This window comes from Nelumbo lutea, chromosome 7, assembly GCF_056320005.1.
Source record: "Nelumbo lutea isolate HS-2025 chromosome 7, American lotus-T2T, whole genome shotgun sequence".
In the NCBI taxonomy this organism is placed as follows: Eukaryota; Viridiplantae; Streptophyta; class Magnoliopsida; order Proteales; family Nelumbonaceae; genus Nelumbo; species Nelumbo lutea.
Genome location: NC_142690.1, coordinates 23,989,028 through 24,009,331, shown reverse-complemented (window position 1 = coordinate 24,009,331; position 20,304 = coordinate 23,989,028). Strand labels below are relative to the sequence as shown.

The following is a 20,304-nucleotide window of genomic DNA, read 5'->3' as shown; positions in this document are numbered from 1 at the left end:
AAGGTTTTTAAAATTGGATTGGATAGGGAACCATCGTTCTGGGGTCCAGTTCCCAGGTCGAACAGTTCGATTGTCCAGTCCAAACGGACAGCCCACTTTGATAGAAAAATAAAAAAAACCCAGAAGACGGCCAAAAACCGTTCCTGGGTCGAATGGTTTGATGGTTTGACTGCTCGGGTCCAAATCAACGGTTTTTTGCTAAAAAACAGTTTTGGGATTAAATTGAACTGTTCAGATGATCAAATCCCGATTTTTCTGGTCCGACCATCTGATCTGATCCGATTTCGAAAACATTGATTCTAATGATTTAAATGCCTTAATTCTCCACCCATTTCTAATTTCAATATTTTTATTCTTTTATCAAAATAGTTCTCAACGTGCCTCTTGAATTTAATAAATAGAGTGCCTCATACTTGTTTTGCATAGGATGCTATTATGAAAAGTGTGTAAAGGATTCATCAAAGAACTTATTATTAAAAATAAGTTCTAATGGGCAAATAACATAACTTTGACTAGATAAAAAAGGGAAGACAATATCATTTGCCTAATTGACAAATGTTTTAAAATGCGGAGGCGTGATGCGAGGCATTCCACTATCCAGAGGCATGAGGTGTAGTTCAAAATGTAAGAGACATAAGCCTCTCACGAACACAGGGAAGCCTCATTGAGAGGAGGGGGGTTAGGAAAAGGAAGGGAGGATCTCACTTTTCTTTATTTTTAATAAAAATCTTTTATATTAAGAAGAATAATGATGCATAACATTCTTTCCCCTTATCTTTTCTTCCCCTCACTTTCATTTTTTTTTTTTCTCCTCTTTCTTTTCCTTTCCCTTCCCTTTCTTTTCCTTTCCTTTTCTTTCCTTTTTTTTTTCTTTTTTCTTTTTTTTTTCTGTCTTTTTATATAAGATCTGAATGAGGCACATGAGGCATATGCCTCTAGCACGCCTCATGAAAAATGCACATGAGGCGTACGCCTTAGAAGTGTCAACGCCTCTGGCATACGCCTTAGGGCGTTTTGAGAGGCGAGGCGTGCCTCCAGGTGTACGCCTCCCACGCCTTTTAAAACATTGACAATACCTACAAAATGATAATCTTTTTAGATAGAATTCAAAAAAGCAAACTCTATCATCAAATGTGAAGTAGCTAAAAGAGAGAAAATTGTTTGGTTAATACGAGAAACATGCAAGACATTGTGTAATACTAATGGCTTATGTGCAGTAGAGATAATAGAAGAACCAATGTGGGAGATGGTCAAACCTTCTTTGTTGTCAACTTGAATGTGATTTCTCCCTTGATATACTGTTTTTTGTAACTTTGAAGTAAGATGATTGGTTGCTCTAGAGTCTCGATACCAACTATTATCAAGAGATGAAGCATTTGAAGAGGCACAATATGCCGATCGTTGCTTATAGGAAGGTTGTTCATAATTACTATCAAAACGGAAGTGACCCATAACTTAATTTGCAAAGATCTGGAATGGTGGATAAGTCTGTCTTTGGAAGAATTGTTCTTGTTATAAGGTTAATCACCTTTGTTTTTGATTGACTAATTCTGATAATCACCTCGAACTGACTTGTTGCAGTTGGTAGAGTTGTGCCCTTTGTTGCAATATTCATGGAAATGAATATTACTTAGTCAATACAAGACTTAATATGTTTAAGTCAAATCTCCTAATTCATGAGCATACATTGAACATCTTCGTCTGATTTTGGTCAAGTCGGGTTGTGATGGAGATCACATAAGCCTCATACTCAGGTCCAAGACATGATAGTAGAGAGAGAATGTAGTCAACTTGTGAGAGAGGTTGACTTGTTTCTCTGAGTAGCCACCACTGTTGAGAGTTTTTATTGGGTAGGGATCGGAGTATTGCTCTATACACAAGGATTTTTACTCTTTATTGCTCTAGAATAGACATGTTCATGGGCCGGGTGGCCTGATGGGCCGGCCCGGCCCCTGGACGGGCTTGATCATGTTTATAGGCATGTGGGCTTAAACTCGGGCCAAAAAGCCTAGCCCGCAATAAATTCGAGTCGGGCTTGGGTTTTATCAAAATAGCCCGACCCGAGCCCAGCCCGGCCCGACCTAAAATTAGACTTAAAATGGGTTATGTGATTATGTCCATTTGAATAAAATTTTTATTTAAGAATGTAAAACTCTGTTTTAAAATGTAAAAGAAAGGGGAATAAACCATCTTGTAGGCCCATTGTTCATTTAAATAGGAAAAAAAAAACGATATGAATTTTTAATTCTAATTTGAATAGGGAAAATTGTAATTTTTTTTATTAGGTCGGGCTTTGGACTCGGGCTTGGGCTTCGGGCTTTTTATCAAGGTCGGGCTCGGGCCCAAGTTATAGGCCCGTTGGTCGGGCCGGGCTCGAACTCGGGCCTGGCGTCTTTCCATTAATGATGAGTAAAAGCCCGACCCAAGCCTGACCCAGTCCGGCCCATGAACAGGTCTACTCTAGAAGTGGTTATTTGGACTAGTGTCCTTAATACCCACATGTATCCAAAGATGTTCACAATATCTAGCTTTGGTGTCTTGTGGGTAGGTTGGGAGTAGCATTGTGGATAGTAGATTTGGACTCCTCCATATTGCTTTTAGATTACAATGAAATTGGCTGGTTTAAATGCTCAAATCAAACATACTTGTAGCAAGTAAAACAAATCGATTTCGAACAAGATAACTCATATACTTGGGTGGAGTAGGGTTGAAAACATTATTCCTTTGTCCGAATTCAAATATATATTTTTTTTTGGTTTGTGGGGTTACACAATGGGGGTAGTCCTGTTCCCATACCCATAACCTTCCAACCCTAGTGACAATGGAATTTGATCCCAAGCCTTCGCTTTAACCAATCAGCCCCCTATTTATTGGATTGATAAGTTGGTAATACTATTTGATCCCAAGTCTCTGATACACCATCAGTCGGTAATTGCATTTGGCTTAAGTGATTTGCGTTCTATCTAATAATAATATAATTAGATTGAATATTTATCCCAACCCTATCTAATCTAAAATGATTGGATTGGATTTAATGCACTTTTATTTGTCTGTTTTTTTCCCTTTATCTTTGCATTCAAAGTTTTGGAAATTCAAAGCATATCAAAGAGAAAATTTTAAGAGATGTATTGAGATACATGTGGATATGGAGGAAAAATTAAGATATATATAAATGTCAGAGTAATTTAAATAAATCCTTATAAATACATTAATAACACTAAATTTAAATATATATAATGTTGATGCGTTTACTCAGGATAAATTGTCCAGCTCATTGTGTAAGATTTTGTTTCTAACAAATCTGGGTCTTGATATTTCCAACACCATATGGGATTTGTAAGCATAATAGCATGACTTTATATCATATGTGATTGTGCTTAGCCAAAAAGCATGAGTGGCGGCTAGGAAAATAATAAGATGGGTAGCATTATATAAGCAATCTTAATACATTAATACAAAATTTAGCAGCAGATGTGGGTCTCATACTCTCATGTGTATCAAATACTGGTATATTCACTCGTGATTATTTACTTGGTTAAATTTCCACATTTATGCTCATAGCAGATCCACTGAAATCTATGTTAAACAAAAATTCAAATAAGGCAGTGTTTGGCTTTGTGGAAAATAAGAAAAAATTCAATTATTGTTGATTGATAACACTCTTGTTGAATGAGGTGGCTCACTTGGTATGTTAGTTGATTCATTCTAGTTGAGACAAGGAATTGAATCCCACTACCACCAAATTTGGGGAGGGGGTTATAAGTGTGATGTTACGCTACTCAACACGGCCCCTTGGAAGGGGGTTCAGGCTTATCACCAAACTCCCAAGAAAGGATAAAAGACTTAAGCCTCTAAGGTTTCTTATAAATCAAGGATTAAAAGGTATCGATGCGATACTCTTGATACGGGGTGTATCGTATCCGTATCCATGATCATGGATACAGGATAAATTATGACTGGATGTGTATCCTACAATTCGTGCATATTGGTACGATACGCCTGTATTGCACCATATCATTGGATACGGTCCAACACACACTGATATGGAGGTGTATCCATGTCTAGTTTGACAAAATTGTACATTGAGTACTTTTGGATTGTTTTTCATCTGTAATACAAGTTAAAAAATAGTATTATGAAAACTAAAATAGATAGTTTAAGATTTAATTTTTCCAAAAAATTTAATAAAACTAAAAATTATAAAAATAATATATTTCATCTACCTTAGATGATTTATATATTTTATTTTACTCATAATTATATGCTAAAAATGAAAACAATAGTTATTATTTGAAAAATAGTTGTTATATAACAATACTAAATAAATAAACTTTCCCAACAAAGTTAATGGAGAACAGAAAATTATAATTATAAAAACTGAAAGGAATAATTTAAGATTTAATTTTCCCAAAAAATTTAATAAAAACTGAAAATTAAATATAATTTATTTTATCTACCTTAAATGATTTATTTGTTTTATTTTACAATTATGTGTAAAATAAAAACATTATATGTTAGAAATGAAAACATATTTATTTTTTTAAAAATAGTTGTTATTTAAATAAAATACTAAATTAATAAATATTCCAAAAAATTAATAAAAATTGAAAATTATAATTATAACATTGAAAGAGTGATATTTATTGTTCGATGTTTGAATGTTCTAGAGTCTCGGTATTGTTTATTGTAATATTTCTCTTCATATAACCTATTGAAGTATGCATTTCTCATGTGTTTATTCATGGATAATTCTGCTTTCGGTTTAGTATGATTAATGCATTTATGTGATTTGATTTGTATGCATCTCACTAGCATATCCAAGTATTTCTATATCTTGTGTTCGTATCCATGTATTTCCAAAGCGTATCCGATCCTGATACTTTGATCCTTGTTATCAATACGTAAGCCTCCCTTCTGTTTTAAATAGGACTTAAACCTTCCCTCTTGGATTAAGATATCGTGGTATTTAACAGAACCAATGAAAAGACATTCTTACCATTTTTTAAAGAAAACCACCTCTACTACACTCACATATAAGTCTTACTTCCTAGGGCTCAAAATGGAAAGATAAAGTAGAAATGAATTGAAACTCCAGCAATGCTATAAAGCTCAACTACTTAAGCATGATTTTCTAACTTAGGGGTGAGCATGGGTCAGTCTAGTTTCGTTCCATGGTAGAACCTAGAACCTACCCTGTAAGGGTCAAATTCCAAGTAAGGGTGTCAATGGGCTGGTTTTGGACTAGACCCTATCTAGTCCAAAATCAATTTGGACAGATTGGACGGACTGGCAAGACATATTGGATTGTACTAGTCCAATCCAAAATGTTTATTAGATTGGATTATGCCTGGTCCGTCTATAATAAATTTATATTGGATTGGGTTGGGTTGGATTAAGCCAATATCTAGTCAAATGATATAAGATAAGAATATAGGTGCCAATGGACCAGGTTTGGGTTAAAACCGATACAAATTAAAATGAATTTGAACAAATTGAACGGTCTAGACATTGAATTGGACCACTCCAAAATATTTATTGTATTGGATTGGACCTGGTCCATGAGACACTTGTCTCAATCTAGAGAGGCTTTGAAATGGCCTTTCCCCCAAATGTTCAGGTTTGCGAGTTGAGACCTCTATATAAAGCTATTTCATAATGATAGTAGACAAGAAAATTAGACATCTTAAAAGGTCAAGAAACCTCCAATTTTATTCAACCCCATCTAGATTTAGTTGTTCCATTTCTGCCTTTTTGCTCAAGTGGATTACTGTCCCGGATCATCTAGTGTGGCTACTATATTCTTCTCTCTTCTTGTTTACAGGATTGGATCGCACAAGACAATCCACTAAAGAGGAGTGTGATAAAAATTGAAGTGTTGTCTATTGAGAATTTTTTGCAAGGTAGTATCAGATTATGCAGGTCTGTACCCAAGTGGGAATGATTATTTCAATAGCCTTTTTATATGTTTAATAGCCTTATATCATATAGCCAAATAAATAGCCTTATAAGCCAAAAAAAAGCCTTATATCATATAGCCAAATAAATAGCCTTATAAGCCAAAAAAAGCCTTATATCAAATAAAGTTGATACTAAAATATAGTTGTATAATAAATAAAAATTTTCAAAGATAAGATTTTTTCATCATTTTATTTTTTTACTTGATTTACATGTGCATGACACATGTCCTTACATTTTTTTTGCTCCAAGGGGCTACACATCGGGGGTAGCCCATTCCCCAAACCCATAATCCCCCCAACCTAGATGCAAGTGAGATTCAATCCCAAGTCTGCACTACAACCCAAGGTTCAAAATATTGATACGCTCGATACGTTGGTAGGGGTGTATCAGGTGATATCGATAGTGTTTTGTAGGTTTTTTTTTTTTTTTCAAAACCGGTTCAGGGCGCCTGTTTAAGGCTCCTCCACCCCCTAAACCGGTTAGAACCCCGATACACTCTTGTAGGGGAGTATAGGGGTGTTTCGAGAAGCCACTGACACGAGACATATCGATCGATACGTATTGATACTTTGAACCATTCTACACGAAGTAGGAGACCTTACCAATTAGTCGGTACCTTGCAGCACGTGTCCTTACTCCTTACATTAGTCTTTTAGTCTTTAACTATACATATTTCAGCATTAGGATAGTTACTTATGAATGGAATCCATTACTAGATATCCAATAGAGTTCACCTTCAAGCGTATATATAAATATAGAGCATGCATTGTATTCAAGAATCATGATGCAGTCTTGTACTTATATGCATGAAGCTTGTTTGGGTTTGTTTCTGGTATTCAGTATGTTAGACCTAGTTAGGGGTTAGTGATAGGGGAACCAATGGGGCCTAAGGGTGGATTCAAGTTAAATATCTGACTAATAAGATCTCATATGTTCAATATATATGATCTGGACCAGGGGTGATCATGATCTGGACCCAGGCTGGGCTATAGTCTGGTCCTAGGCCAAGGCACACACGGTTAGATGGGCCTAAACTGTTATGTATAAAATATTAAATATGCAATTTTTTTATATTATATATCACATAATATGTGAATGAATTTTATTTTATACATTATACAAGATAAAATATTATATATAATCTTTAGGGGGTGTTCTTTTTTGGGATTTCGTGGCGGGGAAAGTTGGTCAAAGATTTTGGTTTTCATTGACCAAGAATCCCATGTTCCTTTTTCATATTTATATGGACCAGGAAAAGTTTATTTTCCTGGATATCATTTACCCGGGTAAATGATACCATCTTCGAGGTCGGTAAATAACTTTCTCACCTACGGGGAAGGTTGCCAACACTTGAATGGAACAAAAATGCCCCTTTTAATAATAGATTTTTATGGTTAAAATGGTCATTGTCTTGTTTACCTAGAAAATAAAAGAGCATGGGTAAATGCACTTATCCGGGTAAGTATTTTCCAGGAAAAACTTACCTAGATAATTGCATTTACCCAGATAAGTAACTTACCGAAAAGTGAACGTAGCCTTATATGTAAAATATAAAACATAACATTTTTTTAGACTTATCCATGCATACGTTAAATTTCCTACTGTATCGAGGTTCTTTCAAGGCGTATCCCAACGAATTCCTTAAAATAGCCTTTCTGATGCCATCAATAAGGGTGGTCATGGGCCAGGATGGGCCTGATTCTGGGCCTACATTTTTATGTAAAATATTAAATGTATATAATATTTTATATTATATGTAATATGTATTATAGGTGTCATGTTATAATATTTATATATAATGTAACATAAAAATAACATGCATACATATATGTTAATTATTTATAAATAATATATAAGAAATGTATAGACCGGGCCTGAGTGTTGGGCTTAGACCTAGCCCTGAATTTGTGAGCTTGGGCCTGGACAAGGTCTGAACAAAACATGTAGGCCGAAGCCCAAACAATTCCAGGCTGGGCTGAAAATGACCACCCCTAGCCATCAAAATTCAAACATGAATGTCTCCCCCACCAAAAACCGATACATGCTTACTTGAAAATCTACAAAAATAGCTAACCATTGACCCATGGAAACAACCTAATTCCTTGAAATGGGGTGATCATGGACCAGACCGGGCTTAGCACCTGTGATAAGGGCTATAGCATGGATCTGGGTTCCATGCTTAAACATAAGTCCAAGTCCAGATCGCAGGTGCCTTGGTTTTGGATTTGGAAGCCGAAAACTCCGTCCAAGGTAATCTTCTTCTTGTGGCCTGCACTAAAAAGGAAGGTTACAAACCATTGATGTCCCGCAGTCCAGAGGTATGATCTTTGTTAACTATTGTTGTCTTTGTGGAGTAGCAGTGGAAAATATTCAGCACATTCTCATCCACTGCATAGCTACTTCGGTTATTTGGTCCGATGTCATTAATCTGTTTGGTATAGCTTAGGTGGAATCGCCAGATGTTGAAACCTTACCGATTGAATAAGGCTGCAATCGAATTAAGTTCTAATCAAATAGTTCATGCTCGAATTTGAATTGAGCCTAATCCAATTCGATTCTAATCAAGCTCGAATTAAGTTCAAACCTTGGAAGAAGATCGATTAGTAATTTGAGCTTGAATTCGATCAATAAAAAGTTTAATTCATAAGTTCGTGAACTTTGCTTGATTAACACATACACATACATATACACACATATATATAGTCACAAATATATTTATTTTCAAGTTCGAACTCAAACTTAATAGTATTTTAGTCAAATCAAGCCAAGACATGTCAAAGTTCAGCTTGGCTCGATTATACCCCATATGTGGAAAGGTGGAAAAACTGCTGGTGAAATGGGCTACCTCGTCAGTATTCTCAAGTGCACTGATTTCTACCTTCATTGGACTTGGAGCAACATTATCTCAAATGATGACTTTGCTTTGTAATTACTAATTAGTTTGCTATTTTTGTTTCTGGTCGTGGGGGTTGAAGCCGCTGTGGAAAGGAACCTCTCCCTTGCTCTCTCTCTTTTTTTTAATGAAAAATTGCTTCTCCATTCACAAAATAAAAAGCATTTAATATCCAACTGCAATCCAAAATTTGATTCGAATCCTGTACATCCGATCTTGCAGCCTATGCATTCTTCCCCCTATTCTATTCAGATGTAGCCTTTTTGTACCGTTCAGAGAAGAATACATTTAAGGGTGTCAAAGGACCGGTTTTGGATTGGACCTGTCAAGTTTAAAATCAATTTGGACAGATTGGAGAGACCGATAAGACATTGAATTGGACCAATCTAGTCCAAAGTATTTATTAGATTGGATTGGATCTGGTCCATTCATAATAAATTTATATTGGATTGGATTAAGTCAATATTTAGTCCATTAAAATAATATAAGAATATAGGTGTAAATTGACTGAGTTCAGGTTAAAACTGATCTAAATCAAAAAGAATTTGAACAGATTTGACGGTGCAAACATTGAATTGGTCTGGTCCAAAATATTCATTGGATTGGATTGAACCTGCTCCATTTATAATGGACTTACACATTGGACAGGATCGGATTGGATGAAATCAAATCCAATTGACACCCCAAGTCCATCGACTGAAAAATATTCTTGCAGTACCGTACTCTTGTACTCCACCGTGGTCAAGGACTCGCGTACTCTTGCACTCTCCAGACTGCAGAGTCCAGAAAGGATAAGTAAAGTTTCACTTTCCCAATCCTACCAAACCGTTTGGCCATTCGAGAGAGTCACGACCCAAGAGAATAACACAACAGCATTAACAAAATAACAACCTTCCTTCTAAAGTTAGCCGATCTAGTGATGTGAAGTCGATTTTGTTGTAATCCTCTTTACGTTGCCATCATTGGTGCCGAGACTATCGGACTTTTTGGGTAAAACGATTAATGGTTCAAAAATAAAAGAATGAGCATAACCGTTGATATGAGCTTATTTCAGCCTTTCTTGGAATGACCAAAAAGTTTAACTCATTTCAGGGCATACTTGAAGGATTTGATTATCTAGCATTGGGGCTCAAAGATGCGGGTAAGGATGTAGTAGGCACGTTAGGTAAGCACAATAAGTGAGCACCTAATAGCTGTGTAACATCTGCCCCAATTAATGCACCTTCTAAACGTTTTTGTTTCGTTAGAAATTATCTATTATTTTATTATTTGTGTCAAAATAATTAAAATAAACAATAAAAAAAAAAAGGAAAATCTGTCCTAGTTAATACGCCTTTCTCTCTAACCTTATGCTCTTGACCTTCAGCCGCTCTTTGAATTGCCCAAAGCCCCAAACATTGATGAAGACTGGTTTTAGCTAGGATACGGTAGCCATTAACGTTGATAGCTCTAATGGACTCTCTTGGAATCAAAAAGGGAGCAGGTGGATGTAATCTTAGAGTCTCTTTGATAACAGCTTTTAAATAAGCCATTTGAGGAATGTCATCTTCTTCAAACTTGGATTTCTTACCCCCAACACGCCTAACTTCTTCTTGGGCTTTTCTCATCACTTTGGGATTCCTGACGAGTTCGGTCGGTCATTCTCTATTCCACAGTAATGGCAGTCGCATCACTTCCACCAATAAACATGTCCTGTGAATAAGTAGTGGGAACATGATATATATGAGCAAATTAGTTAAGAAATATATTATTTGGAGGGCAAAAGCTAAAATGAGTACAAAATTGCATTTGTAAGTCGACGCATGGATCAATTTCGATATGATATCCGAGAAAGCCAACAATTGTAATGTCATTTAAAGGAGGCCTAAACTGAGAAGATCAATAAGTGTTCTTAATTAATATTTGGTAGTTCAGAAACAGAAATGAATATTACCAAAATGATTGCTTTGATGTTGTCTCGAGTGATGGGGATATCGAGCGTTGAATCCCTCTGAGCTTGGAGCAAAATATCCAGAAACTCTTCTCCATCCCTCCGGTCCTTACTTCTTTGGTCATCAGTAGTACTAACATGATCTCTGATCACTTGATCCAGAAGCTTATCCAACTCTTGAGACGTCCTCTTTAGCCTCCCATCCAATCCGATAACTGTATCGATCCATCCTAAGGGGAGAAATCCTGAACACTAAACATTCCCAAAAGTGACATTACCACCCTTGTCAAAGGCCCGATCCATCTGCTATTATCATCTTCTTCAAACTTGCTACTGAAAGCAGCTCTAGAAATCAAGTTATCGGATAGAATGGTAAGTAACTCGCTTAAATTAATTGAGTTGCACAACTGACATGCGTGAGATATCTTCTCGATCAAAAGAGCAACCTCTTCTTCCTTCATAAATCTGAATGACTGCACTCTCTTGACGCTCAAGAGGCGGAGAACAGACATCTTCTTCATCTGTCTCCAGTACTCGCCGTAAGGTGCAAACCCCAAGTCATTGCAGCCATAGAGAAGCTTCTTTGCAGAAGTTGTAGAAGGCCTACTTGCAAAGTTAGTATCTTGGGTCTTAATGATCCCCATAGACATCTCCAAGGAGGAAACGACGAGCAGAGGTACACTGCCCAAATGCAGTAGCATGAGAGGCCCATACTAGCCAGGGCTCAGAGAGCGGTGGGGAAGAGTGCCAAGTTGGTGAAAATTTCCGATGATTTCGTTGGAGACGGTGGCAACTTGACTGAACATCTCCGGAGTCTGAACAGGAAGACAAGAGAAGAGAAGAGGGAGTGAACAAGGCAACAGAATTTCTTAGTGCTCGGCCATTGGAATGCTCCAACCAACCAGTTGCAGCGGCTGAAGGTCAAGAGGTGAGAGAACCCAAAAAGGCAAAAGGTTTTTCTTTTTCTGTTTTTTTATTTTTAATTATTTTGACACAATAAAATAACAGATAACAGGTGTCAGGTGCTCACTCGTGCTTATCTAACGTGCCTACCACATCCGGACCCCAAGGATGAAGACTGAATAACAAAACCAATTTGGGTCGAGTTATGAAGGAGAGCATAAAGATGCACCTTGGTCCTTCCAATTGGCCGTGTAAACTTATGGAACTCATTCTAACATTCAGAATGTAGGTTTGTTATATTCGCATCGAGCATCAATAAAGAGCAAACAAACACAGAATGGCGAAACAACTGAGCAGACATTCACAACCTGAGAAGGCTAATACCTTAACCATAACCAGAAAAGATTTGTAAGACATCAAGCAAAGTCCTATACAGAAGCCTTTTCAAGTTAGACAAAAATAGGCCCACTACCCAGCAAAGGTGGGCCTTGCATGAAAAGGAATTTTGGATTGGACCTTGAAAAACCAAAGGCTTGAATCTGGGTGTTAATCGTCCCGCGCCACAAAATAAAACACTTCAGGTGGCCAGCAACTATATACAAAGCCTTTTTTTCCATGTTAATATCATTCTAACAAAATAACCCTTTTGCCCCAATCTAGCAGAAGAACATGGAACTGCTCACGTTATCATGCAGCCTGGGCAATTCGACCACAGGGATAGACCCAGGAGAAGTCATCCCACCATGGCTTGAGGATGTCTCTGACAAGTCATCGAATTTTATGAACTGTGACATCTGTGATGCCGCCAAGTGGGCATAACATATTGGAGCAACTGCAGCAACACATAAAGGGGCATCAGTTGTCAAGACTAAGAAACAAGTAAAATATTCTCATGCTATACTACATTGCATTCCATAACCCATTTGGATGAATGGGTTTTCATATGTAAGAAACTTGAAAATGAGGGTACAAGGGATGGATAATTGATCTTTATAGAATGGAAATTCGCCACTTTTGCGGGCATATTAGATGAAGACGGCAATTTTCTGCATTTATCCCATGGACAAATAGTACGCGACTTTATGACATCATTATGAATCCAGATAAACTAGCTAAGTAGTAGCTACCATTACCATGTTCTAGCCAAGTAGTAGCTATATTCAAGAATCATCTACTATGTGGTGTATACGAGAGTGATTCAAACCAGCATGTCTTACCTATCGAAATGGCAGTAGTGCTCCTCTGATACCTGCAATTCTTAAATGAAAGGTAAGTGGTTATCCAAACATCATTAAAATAATCACACACATGCAAGATATGCTTACACATAAGAAAGAGAATGGACAAGCTCCTGCAGATCGTCAGCTGAAAATCCTATCTCATCGTACAGAACATGATAGTGGGTAGGCCTGGTTGTCCCCTGTAGGTCACATCCAGTAGTTATCATATGTCATCTTTGCCACAAAGAAATATCCAACACAGAAGATACAACTCATGGTACTTGAACAAGTTTCAGAATGCAAGAGATGGGGAAATCCTAGCAGACCCCTCAAGAGGTCCTCTGTATTCAAAATCCATGCACAAGATGAAAATGAAGTGAATGCCTATTGCAAACCAACTCACAATCATTCCAGCATGTGAACACATGTAGAAGTCATTGTTTCGAGGATGACAGACTTTGTTATCGATCACTGTACCTGCATATGTGAAAACATGAAAAGAGGTCATATATAGTCATTTGATTGATATTTCAGTTATCCTGGAGCTGAGGATGAGGACAACCAGGTGGAACATTATCGGGAGATCCTGGCACGAAAAACTTGGTGTGGTGGTTTTTCTGTGCAACAATCACCATGAACTTTGGAGCCCACTTCTCATCTAGGAACTTGCAGGCCTGAAAACAATAAAAAGAGAACCAGAGAAAAAAATTCTTACATCCATTTCCTCAGAGGTTCTTTCCAAAACTGTTGACAAAAGGGGCAGTTGTTTTAGCAAAAGTAACCTCAATGATTTGATCCAGTTCAATGTTCAGGACTTGGTTGAATTGTGATTCGCTGACACCATCCCTGAACTCAAATGCTTTAGTAATCAACAACAGAGGGCAAATATGCATATGAGTGGGATAGAAAATGTAAATATTCACTATCAGGCTTAGTGAGTCTAGTGACGGGGTTTTTGTGCAAAACAATGACAAGTTATGGGAAGTGTTATTATGGAGCCAACTCGGGCTGAGTTGGCTCAGGTTGAGATCAACCCTAGCAGCCTAGCCTAACCCGACATGTCTAAAACCTCAGCGGTCTTACCAACCCATGGCTCTAAACCCTAAACCAACCCAATAATGAGATTGGATTGGTCAGATTGGGTTTGGATCGGAAATTTACCTACCAAATTTCGAAGACATGCATAAATATGGGAAAATCTATGGTTTCTGGAAAGCCTGACCGATCAAAACCCATGTATTTTGATAAAAACCCACCTGATTGGCTACCACTTTTACAATGCTGGTTGGTTGGTTACAAGTTTTTCTGGTATCACATCTTTCCAGCATCATAGTTAAACCCACATAAATGTATACCAAATTAACCATGCAAATAAACCACATGATAGCAATAGATAGCATATGATAGTAATATTTTATAATAAACCACTCTTCATTGTCACCATAACCACCCTCTCTTATCACCCAAATTAAAACTTGTATACACATGCATAATGTACAAGAATATGTAATAATGTGTGACAATACAGTGAACTCAGGTAGTATTTGGTTACCCAAGGCATTAACCCTAACCCAACCAGACTATATTCAGTTTTTTTTCAACCCTAACACAGCCATCTATGCAACAGAGCAACCTTTTTCTTTCTTTCCTTTTTTTTGGGGGAGGGGGGGTGTTTTGCGTTGGTCCAACCCATGATACTAGGGATGATCATGGCGAAGGGCCTGGCTAGGAATAACTATGAACTATCCCCTAGATACTAGCATTTACCTAAAAACAAATACATTGTATAGAAAGCTAATCATGTACATGTAATTAATTATCACAAGAGAACATAGCAAAATGGAATGAGGCTTGTAGGAACATTTGCACAAAATATTACCCAATTCAGTTGTAAATGAAACGTATGAGCTGTACCCACCAACAAAAAAAATATTGGGATATTATATGCCAAGTGTAGCAGGTAGCAAGCAGATTGCATGGGTCAGAAATAACATTTACACCAATATCAATCTAGTTACATCATTAAACAAGAAGATTGACGGAAAAAGTAGGGAAAGGAAGGGAAAAGTAAGGAAACCTATATAAGTTTAGTAAAGGTTTCCCTACCTTTCCCTACTTTTTCCTTCAAACCAAACACAACCTTGAGGTCCTAATCCCCCAGGACCAGATCTGCATATTGGCATAATTTTTCCTTGTATGTATATTCTTCATTTCCTTGCATCTAATTGTGTTTTATCCATTGCATTATTTCATTAGCAAAGCATGTATTATCTTCTTTTAAGCATAGATAAACAAAAATAAGTGATCATCAAAATGCTACACAACAATAAGGCAAGCCACATACTGAAAATGATTGCTTATCAAAAGCAAAATACCTGAAGATGATTATCTGATCAGGTTTCCTTTTCCCTGAGCTTACATAAAAGTCAAGCAATGCCTCCCTGAAATTGAAAACCAGGTAATAAACCCTTCAGTCATCCACAAATCTAATTAAACTCGTCTAAACAAACATGGGAAAATAATTACTTGATGAAAAAATCAGGTTCTTTTTTCAAAAGAATTTCCATTTGCAATTTCAGTAATCAAATGATGAAATTTTACCAAAGGCATGGATGTAATTTACTAAAACTGATACCACAAGAGAAAAGATGAACCACCTAATTATGCCACTATCCTCTGTGTCTGATACACGCTTAAATAGAGAATCAATCATTTCAACTTTTGGTGATTGTGTACGCACTGATGCCCTATAACGAGAAATTAATGGCCACTGCCTGGAATTGACTACCTAAGAAGTTTAACAAGCACAAAATATCAATAGCATGTACAATAATCAATGTAGACAGAAATATGGTGCTTCATATAGAATAGTGTCACAACAGGCAACAAAATATCCACATGCATTAGAGAGAGCTCAGCTCTTTAATAGAAGAGAAAATAAGACAGGTTGTCGGCGGCATAGTTATGTCAAAACCATCAGAGAAAACAAAACAAGGCATTTTACCGCAGCGATAGATGGCACATCAGATTGTCCAGGAGAGCCATGTGACACATCCATGCCAAGGATAATGGTTGGAGCTTTGGAAACTATAGGAACTGCATGTGTGTGCTCTATAGATAGAAAAGAATTCATGCCACCAAGCTGTAAATGATAAAAACATCAGAGATGACAACAAAGGGGAAGGAAACCACTACACAGCAGCCAAAGCATATAAAAAACCAGCAAATCAAGCACATTAATACAATATCTCACTTTTGCATTTATCTTCAAGAGAACATTTGTAAGGTACTGATCATTGATCCTTGTAGGTGCTATACACTGAGTAACAATTCCAAATTCTGCAAGATTCTTTCGCTTCCATGGACCTTAAAATCAAATAAACCTATCCCTCAGAAATATAGTTAAGATTGTAACAGTGTAACAAGGAAATAATGAACATAGTCAGCCAACCATAAATATCTGAGTTCTTCCTTTCTGGTAGAATACAAAGAAGAAACTGAGGCTGCCCAGGAAGTTTTGACTTTATTTGTTCAAACATTCTTTCTACTCTCAGAGGAGAAGGAATGCGTTTTGAATCTCTTGACTGACTATTTTCTTCAAAAACATCAAAAGGCGGTTCTATGAACTGCAAAGATACAAGAAATTGGACAATAACAATGAGAAATTGATAAAACAATTGATTGCATTATAAGTGATGAAACAATGCATATACATGACAAAACAACTCACAATTCCTTTTTGTTCCCCACATTTGATTAGATCTCTAACAAGACTCCGTATGTCACAACGAGCTGAGAAGTTCACAACAGCCCAACGTTCAATCTTTGATGGTTGAACAAATTTCTGCACATAAACAGTTTAGCATCAGAACCATGGATATCGAGATTTCAATGTTTTGAAACTGACACAGCACCTTATTGTTAAAGTTCCATCGTCCATTTCGTGTTAGCAAGTCATCCCCATTTCCCGCCTTCAACTGCAATAAGCAACCAAAGCCAACAAATAAAGTGCATGATATCAAAGACCACCAACCTAAGATGAACAAAACAAATAAGATACCGCTGGGGCTGGAAGAACTCGACCATCAACTTGAGTAAAGTGAGTATTTATTGTAACACCACATGTCCGTAGCATTGGGTCAGCATCATAATTGCTCGTTTTCAGTGCCTGCCACAAAAACCAGCAATCAACTCAAGCAGAAAATTTATATATTGATTTGATGCGAAAGAAATCAATAGGGAAGAAACCAACATTAGACAAAACATCCATTCTTTCTTTGGGTTTCTGTCTTGACTTCTCTACCAGTGATGACCGCTGATGGGTCGACAATGCCTTTGTATAGCGTTGCAAGGAAACCAATGAACATAGCTAGAAACACAGGAGACAAGCTTGAGTACAGGATAAATCTAAAGAAAATGTTTTATGTTACCAAGCATAAAAAAATTCTGCAGCAAAAAATGATCCTGCTTACCTCAAGTGGAAAGTAAGTTGGTCGTTTTGGCTTTCCAACATTAATGCATGGCAGTTTTGCAGAGTATTGCAATTCTATATGCCTGTACTGAAGAAAATAATCATATACTGTCACTTCAATTGTTTGGATCTCATCACCATCTCGTCCATTTTTTTGCTTTAGTGAAAACCTGCAGCATGATGAGTCACAATAAACGAAGTGTGCAAATACTGGAAAATCTTACTGTGAATCATGACCACCAAACCACACAAAAAATAACAATAATACACTTACAACTGCTCATTGCATGGTAACTCACTCAACCCAGTAATTTTGTACTCCATGTTAGAAGGCCTTGTCTTTATCCTCAGATTTTTTAACATCCTCTTGCATAATAATAATAATAATAATAATAATGCATAAAACCGTAAGGGAAATACAAAATATCCATAGTATTCCCATGCAACCCACATTTGTACCTGTTTGACGAGAGATCCTCAAGCACAACAGTAAATTCAAGTTTGTTACGAGGAAGAGGCCCAACTGTAAACAAGCTCTTCTCTCCATCATATGCCAGATCCTTGCCTTCTAGCTCGGTATCATAGGTCTCATGAACTTTATCCATCACTCTTCTTCCAATACCCTTACCCTCTGCAGGGCGACCATCTTCATAACAGATGGAAACCTATTACAACACAGAGGAAATTAAGATAATTAATTCCACAGGATGCATTATACATATCTCAGTATAAAAAGAATTCCTCAAGGAAACTGAGGGCCTCGATGAAACAAGAACTTACACTATAATGAAAAAAGATGCTGGTAACATTAACAACATTAACTCTGAAATGATTACTCAACAATTGAATTGGCTTCCCTTTCCTGCCCATACCAGGCCTGGCCATTGGGACACGCTTTGGCTTTGATGCCTTCTTAGGTTGACCAGGGGTATCTTCTAGTTCTACTCGCTGAGGAACAACATTTGGCGGAACTAAGGGTGGAGGTGGTGGCAGGACCTCTCGTTCCTCTGTTACTTCGGAATCAGGGTTGTCCATCTCTGAAATCTTCGACAAGAAACAGCCAGGAGTGTTGGGGAGAAAGAACAGAATTCAAGTACTACTAAAATGCAAGTTATGCAAATTAAGATAAATGATACTAGTAAAACACCATTGATATCGCCACCCATTAGCACAACAATCCAACGCAAGGCAATGACGAACCAGGCAACATCGCAACAGTTCCACTGAACCATGAAGGTTTTTTTTTTCTTTTTGGAAAGATAAAATTTGTCAAGAATATAAACGTGGAAACATTTTAGGAGAATAAAACATACATATAAACTGAAAAGATAGTTAAAATACAACTAAAACTGCATGCACATTCAAAGAACCATAACTAGAACAGGAAAAATCAAGTCAGGCAACAAGAAAGGATGGTGCCCATGACAAAATGTAGCCCTGGGAAACGCAAAAATATGCCAATTTGACAACAAGGTAAAACATCAATTAAGAGGGGAGAAAGAAAGAGACCACACAACGTTTAAGAACCAAAAGAACACAGAACCTGAATCTATCAAAACCATAAAACAAAACGATAAACAATCTGGAAAACAACAACATAGTCCGAAGCCACCTGAATATAAAGCTTCAGAACACAAAATCACACAGTAGACACAAGCACACAAATGAACCAGAACTAAGCAAAAAGAGTGGAATAATGATATTTAGGTGTTGGAAGTGTTCAATGGAGCACCTAAATATATCATAAAGAAGCAAAGAAGGAGAAAAACAACATGCAACTTCCGGAAATGAAATTTCAGAAATGACAAAAACCAGAAGAAAAAACAACATGCAAGAGGAGATGGAAGTGTTCCAACAAAACCCAACTCAAAACATACATAGAATCGACAAAAATAATAAATTCAACCCAGTAAACCACCAACCTCAACGGTTCCAGAAGCTAAAAACAAGGATTTTGTCTCAAGCAAACAAACCAACCCTTCAACTAGGGCAGAACCAGAGCTGCATTACAGACATTCAAACATGAACTTCCGAAAAATCCCACTACAACACACAATGCACTTCGAAAGCCTAAAGATCCGCTTCAAAATCACCAAAACGTACCAGAATCTCGTAAAAGAAGAACTCAAACTACGTCCAAGAATCCAGGAAAAGCACAGCAACAGTCAAGAGGAGAAAAAAAAACGACTCGCTGAAAACACAAATGCCTACAAAAACATCAAGCTTCAAGGAAAAAACCCTACCGTACGAGCAACTACAGAAGTAGAAACTAAAACCCTAGGCAGAACTCTTCCGCTCTCCGGCTTCGTTCAGTAAACCCAACAGACTAAAACTTCCCTTCTGCCTTTCCCTTTGGTCACTCCGGCTCCCTCCCTCTCTCTCCTGTTAATTAAGTACTAAGTGCTCTCCTCCCTCCGAACTCCGAAGCGTGCGTACGGAAGGCGCCATGTCAGATATCACTGTCCACGTGTCCAATCCATATTTTTCTTATTTCGAATTTAGTTACATTAATGTTAATAAAATGTCTAAAATACCCCTCCATCGACGTTGCTGTGAGAAGAGATGGCGTCGTCTCTGCGTATTTCTGTTAACCTGCTACGTAATCTTAAAATCAATCTGGACCGTCAGTTTGATCACTAGGGCCTGCTGATTGTTTAGGATATCGTGAGTGTGGTTAATTGGGGCACGTTGGTTTGGAGAATAGGTTCGGATAGAAATAGTGAAATGACGAAAATGCCCCTAATTCAAGGGAGAAGAAAAAGCGCCGCTGACAGAAGCTTTGACGTGATTGACGTGCTGAGAATTGAACCGCCGTCCGATTAGCGTCAGCGTGCAGATGATGGATACGGGTGTCCTTGGAAGATTCCAATCAGATGGAGGATCTTGCCAGATCTCGTGAGTCAAATACGTTTAGTCAACGAAATGGTGT

At 37.4% G+C, this 20,304-nt stretch overlaps 1 protein-coding gene and 1 pseudogene across 1 annotated transcript; both read right to left on the bottom strand.

Moving 5' to 3' along the window:
- Positions 1 to 10,495: 10,495 nt before the first annotated feature.
- On the bottom strand, positions 10,496 to 11,425 carry LOC148845685 (cytochrome P450 71A1 pseudogene; annotated as a pseudogene).
- Positions 11,426 to 12,044: 619 nt separating this feature from the next.
- Positions 12,045 to 18,545, bottom strand: LOC148845684 (protein argonaute 4A-like). Its single transcript, XM_088956019.1, is given in 20 exon segments — positions 12,045 to 12,516; positions 12,902 to 12,933; positions 13,010 to 13,104; positions 13,308 to 13,381; positions 13,467 to 13,578; positions 13,687 to 13,750; positions 15,280 to 15,345; positions 15,562 to 15,692; positions 15,909 to 16,046; positions 16,158 to 16,270; positions 16,356 to 16,530; positions 16,635 to 16,748; positions 16,819 to 16,881; positions 16,965 to 17,072; positions 17,157 to 17,273; positions 17,377 to 17,545; positions 17,650 to 17,747; positions 17,750 to 18,040; positions 18,156 to 18,419; positions 18,523 to 18,545. Coding segments are annotated over 19 exon segments (2,391 nt in total). The 5' UTR covers positions 18,411 to 18,419; positions 18,523 to 18,545; the 3' UTR covers positions 12,045 to 12,340.
- Between the last annotated feature and the right edge of the window lie 1,759 nt (positions 18,546 to 20,304).